General features: G+C 37.7%; 2 protein-coding genes across 3 annotated transcripts in view; one reads left to right on the top strand and one right to left on the bottom strand.

Annotated features, from left to right (window-relative positions):
- Positions 1-1,836, bottom strand: part of LOC133657250 (histone deacetylase 6-like) — a 24,351-nt gene extending 22,515 nt beyond the window's left edge. For both annotated transcript variants that reach the window (XM_062058347.1, XM_062058355.1), the window contains exons 1-4: positions 1,768-1,836; positions 1,388-1,481; positions 1,069-1,197; positions 910-995 (exon numbers count right to left, since the gene is read on the bottom strand). In XM_062058347.1, the coding sequence (XP_061914331.1) occupies positions 910-995; positions 1,069-1,197; positions 1,388-1,465 (293 nt within the window). In that variant the 5' untranslated portion in view covers positions 1,466-1,481; positions 1,768-1,836. The remainder of the gene's footprint in view (positions 1-909; positions 996-1,068; positions 1,198-1,387; positions 1,482-1,767) is intronic.
- Positions 1,833-13,783, top strand: LOC133657283 (protein UXT-like). Its single transcript, XM_062058423.1, has 6 exons — positions 1,833-2,135; positions 2,358-2,439; positions 5,462-5,529; positions 12,579-12,686; positions 12,777-12,840; positions 12,926-13,783. The coding sequence occupies exons 1-6, from the start codon at positions 2,026-2,028 to the stop codon at positions 12,986-12,988; spliced, it is 495 nt and encodes a 164-aa protein (XP_061914407.1). The 5' UTR covers positions 1,833-2,025; the 3' UTR covers positions 12,989-13,783.

Raw genomic sequence — 13,783 nt, 5'->3', positions numbered from 1 at the left:
GCCTGGGGTAAGCTACTTTGCCTGGGGTAGACTGACGGAAGCGTGGCTGCCAATTTGCGCCTATGGCCCCTCCGACCACCACCTATCATTCGTTCAACATTCATTCACAAGTGTGAGCGGCACCGGGGGCAAGGGTGAAGTGTCCTGCCCAAGGACACAACGGCATGGTAAGAGGCGGGGAGCGAACCTGCAACCCTCAGGTTTCTGACACGGGCGCTCTACCCACTACGCCATGCCGCCCCTTTGTATATAACAAAGGGTGCAAAGTCTGCAGGCAGTAGGAAACACATGGTTATGTGTAGGGAGTAAAACTGATGGCAGTCTAAAGTTAAAGATTTTTGGAGCTCTTTGTTCAGTGGATCAAATGTTTGATGAAGCTCTGTGTCTATCTACCACCACTACTGTTTTGTGTTTATTTGTTACTGACTGTGGCAGGACACCTCTGCCTCTGTTTCACTTTATGTTGCTGGTAAATAATATGGTTGTAGTAGTAGGCTAAAGTTAAATTATTTAGTATGCACTAATTAAAGGGGCAGAGCTTTGAGACATTTTAGCTTTTATATTTTATAAGATATATTTTATGTAAGAACCACAATTAATAAATATATTTCAGTGAATAACTTATTGTTCAAATCTGTATATAAATATGTACATAAAGTGTTGTAATTATATTGTAAAATGGATGGATGGATGGATAGATGGACGTTTAAAACAAAACTGTTATTATTAATTAGTAAGTATACATTTTTTGAGCCTTTTTAGAGAAAATCAAATCATTGTAGTAAATTATGCAAATTACTCGATGATGTCATGGTAACCACGCCCATAGCCACGCCCCCCACCACAGGTATCTTGGCAGTTTATGGGAAACACTGCATTAGCACACGTGTGTATGTCAGCTGAGCTTACCTGGGCTCCCACAGGTTCTGATGGCGAGTGAAGGTCTCAGAGTAGACCAGACCTGTCCCGCTGGCAGACGCCCTGCTGGACAGGTCCTAGGAACACACATGTAAATAAAACACTACTCTTCTTCAGTTATTAGTACCAAAAAAAGTTTTTTTTGTTCACCAGCTGCTGCAGTTGGACTTGCAGCTCATCATCTCGCTCTTCCTGGCTCCTTGCCACCCTCCCTTTCTTCTTCACCTCCTGCAGGCCGCCTTCTTTTCTCCTCTGCACGTCTCCAGGAACCTCGCCTGCCTGTGTGCACACGGACACATTGGTCGTTGCGCTATCAGCCGATCTCGCTGATTGCCACCAACAAGGGGCGAAGAAATGCGTGTTATTGTTGAATTATTAATGAGACGTGTGCAATCATCAGCTCACGACTGACGAGTTAATGTGTCACTCATCTGTCAAGTCTTTCGACAAAACGTGTGGATAAAATAACCTTAGGGGACAGACGAGGAGACCTCCTGACTGACTTGAGTCCATTTTCTGCTGCTGGGGGATCTGGCCCAGAAGACATTTCTGATCCTCTTTACCTGGAAGTTAGAACATCTAATTAGTGACAGACAATGTTTGCTTGGTGCATTATATGATAGCCAAATTCAAATACTATGGTACATAACCCTGTATAGTTGTTACAGTGTTATTACTGCAGTATTACGACCTCAAACTATTCAATTATACAAATAATATCACAATATTACATTATCAGCTAAGAAGTAAGCCTTTGTGTCCGCATCCAGTTGTAAACAGGTCATATAAACAAAAGCGTTCATGTTAATTTACATATGTAGAGATAAAAATAAACATGAAGATACTTACAGTATGTTGAGTTACACTACCGAGCGCCAATTGTACGGGTCGTCGCATCCGGATGACGTCACAACACAGTCCCGCCCTCACTTGACGTCACAACAGCATGTTTTTTTAATCGTACACTTAAGACAAGATACTTGAATATAATGTTTGACAACAAGAAAGTATAAGAAATAATTGTTCTTAAAAAAAAATAATGTAAATGAGCTCAGCAGGTCCCCGGATGTTATCGCGGAAGTGAAACCACAACAAGCTCGAGCGGCCATGGCGCCCACGGCTACTGCTAATGTCAACATGACCACTAATGGCAACGTGGAGCAGAAGGTGTTGCAGTATGAGAAGTTTATTGACGACGTCTTGAAGAAGGATTTACAGTAAGAGACGTGTCACCGCGATCGTCCTGTGGTTTGGTTTCTCTGCTCGGTTTCACTGATAAATAAATGCACGTTAGCTAAGATGGCTGTTAACTTGCAGCAAAAGATCAGTGAACATGTCAACATATAAAGTACATGTCCATGTCCACATATAAAGTACATGTCCATGTCAACATACAAAGTACATGTCCACATGGTTAGAGCTTGTTTGTTGCTTTTCAGAGCGGTGATGGAGCAGCGAGACTCCGTTTATGATCAAACAGCTCAGTACCTGCAGCTCAAGAACACCATACAGAGTTTGCAGGTATGCACACACACATTACATTTAGACTTAAACTTAGACAAACTTTATTGATCCACAAGGGAAATTGTTCCACACAGTAGCTCAGTTTCAAAGGATGGAAAGGATAATGCAGGTATTAAGTATTGAGTAGACTAAACATGTACCATAGTAGCAATATAAAATATACTGTAGCATATATGTAAAGGTGAAGAAGGAGCTGAGCCGGAAAGCAAAGCTCTCGATTTACCGGTCGATCTACGTTCCCATCCTCACCTATGGTCATGAGCTTTGGGTCATGACCAAAAGGACAAGATCACAGGTACAAGTGGCCGAAATTAGTTTCCTCCGCCGGGTGGCGGGGCTCTCCCTTAGAGATAGGGTGAGAAGCTCTGTCATCCGGGAGGAGCTCAAAGTAAAGCCGCTGCTCCTCCACATCGAGAGGAGCCAGATGAGGTGGTTCGGGCATCTGGTCAGGATGCCACCCGAACGCCTCCCTAGGGAGGTGTTTCGGGCATGTCCGATCGGTAGGAGGCCACGGGGAAGACCCAGGACACGTTGGGAAGACTATCTCTCCCGGCTGGCCTGGGAACACCTCGGCATTCCCCGGGAGGAGCTGGACGAAGTGGCTGGGGAGAGGGAAGTCTGGGCTTCCCTGCTTAGGCTGCTGCCCCCGCGACCCGACCTTGGATAAGCGGAAGAAGATGGATGGATGGATGGATACATGTAATATTTACATTTTATATATACAGTATATAATATATATTGATATATTATATTGTTATATTATATTATATTTTTATATAATATATAACAAATCCCAATTACCACGTACAAACCCCGTTTCCATATGAGTTGGGAAATTGTGTTAGATGTAAATATAAACGGAATACAATGATTTGCAAATCATTTTCAACCCATATTCAGTTTAATATGCTACAAAGACAACATATTTGATGTTCAAACTGATAAACATTTTTTTTGTGCAAATAATCATTAACTTTAGAATTTGATGCCAGCAACACGTGACAAAGAAGTTGGGAAAGGTGGCAATAAATACTGATAAAGTTGAGGAATGCTCATCAAACACTTATTTGAAACATCCCACAGGGGAACAGGCAAATTGGGAACAGGTGGGTGCCATGATTGGGTATAAAAGTAGATTCCATGAAATGCTCAGTCATTCACAAACAAAGATGGGGCGAGGGTCACCACTTTGTCAACAAATGCGTGAGCAAATTGTTGAACAGTTTAAGAAAAACCTTTCTCAAGCAGCTATTGCAAGGAATTTAGGGATTTCACCATCTACGGTCCGTAATATCATCAAAGGTTTCAGAGAATCTGGAGAAATCACTGCACGTAAGCAGCTAAGCCCGTGACCTTCGATCCCTCAGGCTGTACTGCATCAACAAGGGACATCAGTGTGTTAAGGATATCACCACATGGGCTCAGGAACACTTCAGAAACCCACTGTCAGTAACTACAGTTGGTCGCTACATCTGTAAGTGCAAGTTAAAACTCTCCTATGCAAGGCGAAAACTGTTTATCAACAACACCCAGAAACGCCGTCGGCTTCGCTGGGCCTGAGCTCATCTAAGATGGACTGATACAAAGTGGAAAAGTGTTCTGTGGTCTGACGAGTCCACATTTCAAATTGTTTTTGGAAACTGTGGACGTCGTGTCCTCCGGACCAAAGAGGAAAAGAACCATCCGGATTGTTATAGGCGCAAAGTGTAAAAGCCAGCATCTGTGATGGTATGGGGGTGTATTAGTGCCCAAGACATGGGTAACTTACACATCTGTGAAGGCACCATTAATGCTGAAAGGTACATACAGGTTTTGGAGCAACATACAGTACCGTTCAAAAGTTTGGGGTCACCCAAACAATTTTGTGGAATAGCCTTCATTTCTAAGAACAAGAATAGACTGTCGAGTTTCAGATGAAACTTCTCTTTTTCTGGCCATTTTGAGCGTTTAATTGACCCCACAAATGTGATGCTCCAGAAACTCAATCTGCTCAAAGGAAGGTCAGTTTTGTAGCTTCTGTAACGAGCTAAACTGTTTTCAGATGTGTGAACATGATTGCACAAGGGTTTTCTTATCATCAATTAGCCAACTGAGCCAATGAGCAAACACATTGTACCATTAGAACACTGGAGTGATAGTTGCTGGAAATCGGCCTCTATACACCTATGTAGATATTGCACCAAAAACCAGACATTTGCAGATAGAATAGTCATTTACCACATTAGCAATGTATAGAGTGTATTTCTTTAAAGTAAAGACTAGTTTAAAGTTATCTTCATTGAAAAGTACAGTGCTTTTCCTTCAAAAATAAGGACATTTCAATGTGACCCCAAACTTTTGAACGGTATTGTATGTTGCCATCCAAGCAACGTTACCATGGACGCCCTTTTGCCAATTTCAGCTAGACAATGCCAAGCCACGTGTTACATCAACGTGGCTTCATAGTAAAAGAGTGCGGGTACTAGACTGGCCTGCCTGTAGTCCAGACCTGTCTCTCATTGAAAATGTGTGGCGCATTATGAAGCCTAAAATACCACAACGGAGACCCCCGGACTGTTGAACAATTTAAGCTGTACATCAAGCAAGAATGGGAAAGAATTCCACCTGAGAAGCTTAAAAAATGTGTCTCCTCAGTTCCTAAACATTTACTGAGTGTTGTTAAAAGGAAAGGCCATGTAACACAGTGGTGAACATGCCCTTTCCCAACTACTTTGGCACGTGTTGCAGCCATGAAATTCTAAGTTAATTATTATTTGCAAAAAAAAAATAAAGTTTATGAGTTTGAACATCAAATATCTTGTCTTTGTAGTGCATTCAATTGAATATGGGTTGAAAAGGATTTGCAAATCATTGTATTCCGTTTATATTTACATCTAACACAATTTCCCAACTCATATGGAAACGGGGTTTGTACAATATTACAGTATACGTAACAGCTGCAGCAAAAGAAAAAAGGGCAGCATAAAAAAAATACACAAGAAGTGACTTGCATGTACAGTATGTTGTTGTGTGTGGACAGGAGACAGGCTCTCAGCGCCTGAAGACAGATGTTGACCTGGGATGTAACTTCTACGTTCAGGCAGAAGTGTAAGCTTTTTTCCTCTCTCCCATAGTAGTCATCATAACAACAATAGTAACTAGAAAATGCAATGCTGAAGGAGTGTAGAATATTGTAAGAATATGTTTGCAGGCCTCAAATTTTAACTTTTTAAGGTCAAGGCAAGTGTTGCCTTAAAGGAGGGCTCATATTTTAGGGCACCAAGGCAAGTAAAAAGGGCACCAAGGCAAACATTATTTTCTTTCCAGGCAGGGGCTCCAAAGCATGCATGCATACACATAAGTTTTTTTAAAATTCATTATTAATTTAAACTTTTTAGCTTTTTGTCATTTCATAATGCCTTTATCTCTATGTTTACCTTTTGATAGGGAAGTATTTTTTATTATTATTTATTTTTGAAGTTATGTGCATGTAGATGCTGTATTGGGACAGATCCATTTAGAGTTTGAGCAGAAATACATCATATAGGAATTAACTACACACAATACAACTAACAAAATTATGTGTCAAATGTTTTTTAAAGTAATACCTTTGTGACATAATTTTTTTTTTTTTTTTTTAAACATGGCGTTTACTTTTTGATATCAAAATAAAACACAAACCAGTTTGGCTAATGAAGATAAAGTCTAATAATCAAGATGTGTTCTTCTCTAACGCCTCCTTGTGGTTCAGTACAACAGTTTTACCAACAAAAAAAACAAACCGGAGTGACACCTCCTTAACTCTGTCACAGCAGCTGATGGACGCTATGTTGTCAGAATGAAAGCAACAATAAAGTTGCAAAGCAAGAATGAACCTCTTCAACATACAAAGCAACACCATATAGTTTTTCTCCTTCGCTGTGTACTTTTAGCGTGGGGACAAGTGTATCCAATATTGTCCACACCTGTCTCCATCTAACAAAAGTGCTTAAACACATGGCAGGAAGCGAGGGAAAATGACTGTAGCGTCCCGGAAGAGTTGGTGCTGCAAGGAATCCTGGGAATGTGTTCTGTTGTGTTTATGTTGTGTTGCAGTGCAAATATTCTCCCGAAATGTGTTTGTCATTGTTGTTTAGTATGGTCTCACTATGTGGCACAGGTTTATAACAGTGTTGGCGTTGTTCATACGGCTACCCTTAGTGTGACATGTAGGTCTGTTGAGTAAGTATACTCCGAGGGTGGATCCCTTGAGCGAGATTAACGGTGTTGCTACACCGTGACTAGAAAGCCAAGTGACGAAAATGCGCATGGGTCTGACTTTGTGTTGTTTAAAATGAATTAATAATTATAGGGTTTTCGGTAATTTATAAAGGAGACGGTCTTACTAAACATCTGGAGTTTAATCTCTATTTATCATTATGTCGTTGACCATTATATCCCATGTCCATTAGCAAGGAAAGAGTCAAGGGCGTTGCCGCAAATGTTGGTCAATTTTTAGGGCATTACGGCAAATGAGAGGGCGGTCGCGGCAAGTGCCGCGGTTGCCGTGGTTAAATTCGAGCCCTGTGTTTGAATGTACAGTAGGAATGGTTTGAATATTGAAGTATGCTGGTTTAAATGCGAATGTATAAGGAAAGGTGGAAACGGTTTAACTGTGAAATGGTTTGAATGTAGATATACTGTGATTGTAGGAAAAATTATTATGTTGACGATAGGAGACTGTACTGCAACGTAGTATGGATTTCGAAATGAAAAATGTATGTGATAATTGCTGAATATTTTTTGGTATTTCAGTAACGATAACTGTTAGCATATTATCACAGTACTGTCAGCATGCTAGTTTTTTTTAGCTATTTAGCTAATTTTTCAGGTACACATCTCAGAGTAATATATTTTGGAACTTGACGCATGTTACAGTTAGCATTTTAGCATGCTAACACTAGCATGCTAGATTATTATTTTTAGCTAAATTAGCAAGTATACAGCTCAGTGTCATATTTTTGGGTATTTTACTAATGCTAACTGTTAGTTTCATATTACTGTCAGCATGCTATTTTGTTTGAGCTCATTTTTACTCATTTTTTTGGTACACACCTCAGAGCAGGGGTCACCAACGCGGTGCCCGCGGGCACCAGGTCGCCCGTAAGGACCAGATGAGTCGCCCGCGGGCCTGTTCTAAAAAAAAAAAAATTTTTTTTTTTTTTTTTTTAAATTTAAAAAAAAAAAATTAAATCTACATGGAAAAAACACAAGATACACTTTCAATCAGTGCATCAACCCAAACAACCTCCCCCATGCACACTCATCCACACCCACTCACACAAAAGGGGTTATTTCTTTCTGCTACCAATATTCTGGTTCCCACAACATAGACAACACATCTGCAAGGGACACAGTCCCTGAAGCACACATGATTGTATAGGCTGCTGGTCCACTAACATTTTCATTAATTACTATTTTTTATGTAATTATTTTTATATTGTTTTACTTTCTTTTTTATCCAAGAAAATGTTTTTTATTTATTTATCTTATTTTATTTTATTTTTTAAAAAAGGGCCTTATCTTCAACAGACCAGGTTGTCAATGAAATTAAATTTGTTTAAAGGGTTTTTTAAACCAGGCCCAGTCCAGATAATGTCCAAGTCGGACTCAGCAACACACACCTTCATTCATGTACACAGAAAAAAATTAGGGAACACAACAGATTGCATATAATTTATAAACAAAATTACATTTTCAAAATAAGCATTTATGTACAGTCCAGATTATGTCCAGGTCACTCAAATTAGGGAACACAACAACAGATATCATATAATCTATAAACATAATTATACTTTCAAAATAAGCCTTTGAGGACTTCTCATCTTTTTTTTTAATGTTTTTTGGCATCATTATCGTTTTCAACCATGTCTCTTTCTAAAGTTAGAAAATACTGAATAAATGTTTTAAAGAAAGTAATACTAAGTGAATATCTGTTTTTGGCCTTAAAATAAACATTTTACTGAGTACTATAATTGAATTGACTAAATCATGATTGTCAATGAACTCTCCTAAAATAACAGAAACCACATTAAGCTTCATAAACAAACCAATCCTTAAACACATTTTTTCAACTTCCACCCAAAACAAAGACACAATATGACAATACCAAAACAAATGCAGGGTGGATTCAGGCTCCTGACAACAAAATCGGCAATCATCTGACTCTGTCATATTCCATAATTTTAACATTTTCCCTGTGGGTAAGAAGTTATAAACAATTTTAATTTGAAAATAACGATTTTGCACATCGATAGTGGTTTTATAGATTAGTTTGAATATGGCATCCCATGGCAACGGGCAGTCAAAAAAGTCCTCCCATTTTCCATTTGTGTTGTATGAGGCAGCCTTCAAAGATTTCTTTATTAAATAAAAATTATATATTTTTCTATTTATTTTAGTTCCTTTTTGCCAACTAGAATTTCTTATTAGAGGTTTACAAACTAATAATTTAGTAGTTCCATAATTAATTATTTGTTTCCATCTTTTCCCAATTACTCCAGTTAGTTGATAAAATGAAAAGCTTGAGCAAGCATCACCATACATAGCTCTAAATTCATCATACTTCATAATTTTACCATTCTCATTGATAATATTATTGACAAAAATGATTCCTCTTTCAAACATATTTTTCCAAAAGAAAGGCTTTCCATCTATTACAATATTAGAGTTCATCCATATTAACTGCTGCAAAATATCGTCTCTTTTTTCTGGCACATAAAATTGAAAACACCACTATGAGTGGATTGTTTCCTTTATGAACCCCGCCATGTTTCCCAGCAGACTCTCTGGGAGGGGATCACTTGTAAAAAAGGATACAATTTCTTTTGATACGGTACATGTTTTTTGTCCAACAGGACATTTGTGTACCACTCAATGTTTAAATACATCTTTGGAACAATTGATGCTTTTAAAGACAGACACATAGCTTCAAGGTTGAGAAGTTCCGGCCCCCATATTCATACTCTTTGTACAAAACCTTTCTTTTAATCTTTTCTGGTTTGCCGTTCCAGACAAAATCGAAGACCCTGCGCTCATAAATCTTAAAAAAGTTTTGTGATGGAGCTGGTAATGACAAAAACAAATAAATAAATTGAGGAATAATTAACGAGTTGGCAATAGACATTTTACCATACAAGGTTAGGGATTTCCCTTTCCATAATTGCATAATTTTGTCTAGCTTTCTTAGTCGATTATCATAATTTACTGAACCTAGATCTTCCAGATTTTCTGGGACAACAACACCAAGTATGTTAACTGGTCCATCTGTCCACAAAACAGGCACTTTGCATTCCATTCGAAAGGACGTTCCCTTTAGATTTGCGATCCTTAACATTTTACATTCATCATAATTAAGCTTAAGGCCAGATTGCTGTGAAAATATGTCCAAAAGATTAAGAAGGTTCCGCAAACAATGAGGAAAAATCTTATCTTTATGAATCAGCCTTTTCTGACATGAACTTCATCAAGAACAAACACAGAACACGCCTCGCTGATGCACATCTGCAAGACTCACTCAGAGTTGCAGTGTCAAGTTACACACCAGAGTACAACTCACTAGTTAACAGCATGCAATGCCAGGCTTCCCACTAACTGACAAAGAAACAGATAACAGATTTGGTGTCCAGTTCAAAGTGTGACATGATTTAAAAATTTGAGAGTTTACTTTTGTATTTTACATGAGTTATTATTTGTACAAACATGGTGCAAAGTAATTCATGATTTGTTAAAAAAAATGTTAGTGGCTAGCTAGTTAAAATGGGATATTGTGATTTCACAAGACTGTCTTAGAAGTGATCATTTGAAAATGTTCAATTTGAAAAATGTGCACTTAGAGAAAATATAAAAATAAAGTGTTGCATATTGATATTTATCTGTTTCTATATATATTTATTGTGAAAAATCATTAAGATGATCAGTGTTTCCACAAAGATAAATATCATTAATTATTAATAATAACAGAGTTAAAGGTAAATTGAGCAAATTGGTTACTTCTGGCAATTTATTTAAGTGTGTATCTAACTGGTAGCCCTTCGCAGTAATCAGTACCCAAGAAGTAGCCCTTGGTTTCAAAAAGGTTGGTGACCCCTGCCTCAGAGTAATACAATTTGGTACTTGACGCATGTTACAATTAGCATTTTAGCATGCTAACACTACCATGCTAGATTTTTTTTTTAAGCTAATTTAGCAATTATACAGCGCAGTGTCATATTTTTTGGTATTTTACTAATGCTAACTGTTAGCATATTTTCATAGTACTGTCAGCATGCTAGTTTTTTTTAGCTAATTTTTACAAATTTTTTCCGTACACACCTCAGAGTAATACATTTTGGTACTTGACGCATGTTACAGTTAGCATTTTAGCATGCTAACACTAGCATGCTAGATTATTTTTTTTAGCTAATTTAGCAAGTATACAGATCAGTGTCATATTTTTTGGTATTTCACTAATGATAACTGTTAGCATATTATCATCGTACTGTCAGCATGCTACCTTTTTTAACTCATTTTACTCATTTTTTAGGTACACACCTCAGAGCAGGGGTCACCAACGCGGTGCCCGCGGGCACCAGGTAGCCCGTAAGGACCAGATGAGTAGCCCGCTGGCCTGTTCTAAAAATAGCTCAAATAGCAGCACTTACCAGTGAGCTGCCTCTATTTTTTAAATTTTATTTATTTACTAGCAAGCTGGTCTCGCTTTGCCCGACATTTTTAATTCTAAGAGAGACAAAACTCAAATAGAATTTGAAAATCCAAGAAAATATTTTAAAGACTTGGTCTTCACTTGTTTAAATAAATTCATTATTTTTTTTACTTTGCCTCTTATAACTTTAAGAAAGACAATTTTAGAGAAAAAATACAACCTTAAAAAGGATTTTAGGATTTTTAAGCACATATACCTTTTTACCTTTTAAATTCCTTCCTCTTCTTTCCTGACAATTTAAATCAATGTTCAAGTAAATTTATTTTTTTTATTGTAAAGAATAATAAATACATTTTAATTTAATTCTTCATTTTAGCTTCTGTTTTTTCGACGAAGAATATTTGTGAAATATTTCTTCAAACTTATTATGATTAAAATTCAAAAAAATTATTCTGGAAAATCTAGTAAATCTGTAGGATCAAATTTAAATCTTATTTCAAAGTCTTGATTTTCTTTAAAAAAATTTGTTCTGGAAAATCTAGAAGAAATAATGATTTGTCTTTGTTAGAAATATAGCTTGGTCCAATTTGTTATATATTCTAACAAAGTGCAGATCGTATTTTAACCTATTTAAAACATGTCATCAAAATTCTAAAATTAATCTTAGTGAGGAAAAATTACTAATGATGTTCCATACATTATTTTTTTTATTTTTTCAAAAAGATTCGAATTAGCTAGTTTTTCTCTTCTTTTTTTCGGTTGAATTTTGAATTTTAAAGAGTCGAAATTGAAGATAAACTATGTTTAAAAATTGTATTGTCATTTTTTTCGTGTTTTCTCCTCTTTTAAACCGTTCAATTAAGTGTAAATATCATTAATTATTAATAATAACATAGAGTTAAAGGTAAATTGAGCAAATTGACTATTTTCGGCAATTTATTTAAGTGTGTATCAAACTGGTAGCCCTTCGCATTAATCAGTACCCAAGAAGTAGCTCTTGGTTTCAAAAAGGTTGGTGACCCCTGCCTCAGAGTAATACAATTTGGTACTTGACGCATTCTAGCATTCTAACACTAGCATGCTTTATTTTTTAGCTAATTAAGCAGGTATACAGCTCAGTTTCATATTTTGGTATTTTACTAATGCTAACTATTAGCATATTAGCATGGTATTGTCAGCATGCTAGCTTTTTTAGCTTGTTTTGCTCACATTTTTGTTACTTGACGCTTGCTAACTGTTAGCCTTTCTACCAAAATTGCATTTTCTAGTTGCCTGAAAAATAATCGATGTATTGTACTGGTTTTGAGTGTGAAAACTACCAAAATGGCCACCGTATCCTTTGATGGTCAGCCTGGGGCTCTCAGTGGAAAAGGTTTGGCCACCGCTGGTGTATGTTTTATTTAGACATGTGCACAAATGAACGCCTGCAACAGATGTCATCCACAATGTAAGGAACTTCTGTGTGTTAACCCAGGGAGGACTCATCCAAGATCTTCGTGTTGGTGGGCTTTGGCTTTTTCGTGGAGATGGACCACACGGAAGCTCTGCGCTTCATCGACAAGAAGACGAGTCAGCTCACAGCGTCAGTGACAACTCTCAGCGCTTTTAGCATGTTTGCATTCGAGTTCCTCATGCGAGACGCAGCCGTGCTAATGCTGCTTGTGTCTTTTAGCTTCACGGATCAGCTGACCAAAGACGCTGCTAAAATCAAAGCAAACATCCGCATGGTGCTGGAGGTCAGTTTGGTCTTCACACATTACAGGGGAGGCGCTTGTTGATTTGTCTATTGGTAGAAATCAGACTGTTGTTTTCCTCTTTCAGGGTCTGCGAGAACTTCAGGGCATTACAGATCTTCCAGAGCCCAGCAGAAGAGAAGTCTTCTAGATGTTTGGACTCATCTGTGAACCCCCCCGACACGGCCTGGCCAGGACCACCAGCAGAAGGTCAGGATCAGTTTAATGGTTCTCCTGCAGACGTGCCTCAGACAGAGAGCGTGTCCTGCCAGGTCCACCCCTGGATACGATCCACCCAACTTCACCACAAGGCGCCGCTCCGTCATCCAAACATCTCCGGTCGCCATGGCGACAAGACGATGGATCAGTCGGAGGATTTCTTTCTACCACAAAATCAATAAAGTAACTATTTTTGTCAAGGTAGCCATCGCTACTGGAAGTCTTGTTAGGGGGTGACATCAAACCTTTATTGTGAATCAAATGTCACTTTCAGAACAATAAAAGAGTGGGAGTGAGAATAATCCACATTTTGTATAATTAGCAGCACTAACGAGCGGCGTAAGTGGAGGAAGAACACGGAAGTGTTTCCACTCGAACATAGCTCCGCCCCCAATGAAGGTAAAGGATGGAAATGATTTCAGGAATAGGAAATCTCCCACGTCACTGTTTATGAGACAACTTTTTATTTCATAATTATAACTTTTTTCTATCTCATAATACAACTTTTTATTTAATAATTATAACTTTTTTATGTCATAATTTCAACTTCTTATCTCATAATTTTGACTTTCACATAATTGCGACTTTTTATCCTATAATTATGACTTTAATTACATAATTTTGACTTTCTTATCTCATAATTTCAAATTTTTTATCTAAATTATGCCTTTTAACTCATTATTATGACTTCAATGTCAACTTTATTATCTCATAATTTCGACTTTTT

Source organism: Entelurus aequoreus, linkage group LG01 (assembly GCF_033978785.1).
Source record: "Entelurus aequoreus isolate RoL-2023_Sb linkage group LG01, RoL_Eaeq_v1.1, whole genome shotgun sequence".
NCBI classification, from domain to species: domain Eukaryota; kingdom Metazoa; phylum Chordata; class Actinopteri; order Syngnathiformes; family Syngnathidae; genus Entelurus; species Entelurus aequoreus.
Note: the sequence above shows the minus strand (reverse complement) of the source record. Positions and strands in the feature narration are given on the sequence as shown.

Coding starts and splice junctions, on each gene's coding strand:
- LOC133657283 (XM_062058423.1), top strand. CDS start 2,026: ATGGCGCCCACGGCTACTGCTAATGTCAACATGACCACTAATGGCAAC. Junction 2,136..2,357: donor GTCTTGAAGAAGGATTTACA/GTAAGAGACGTG, acceptor GTTGCTTTTCAG/AGCGGTGATGGAGCAGCGAG. Junction 5,530..12,578: donor TTCTACGTTCAGGCAGAAGT/GTAAGCTTTTTT, acceptor GTGTTAACCCAG/GGAGGACTCATCCAAGATCT.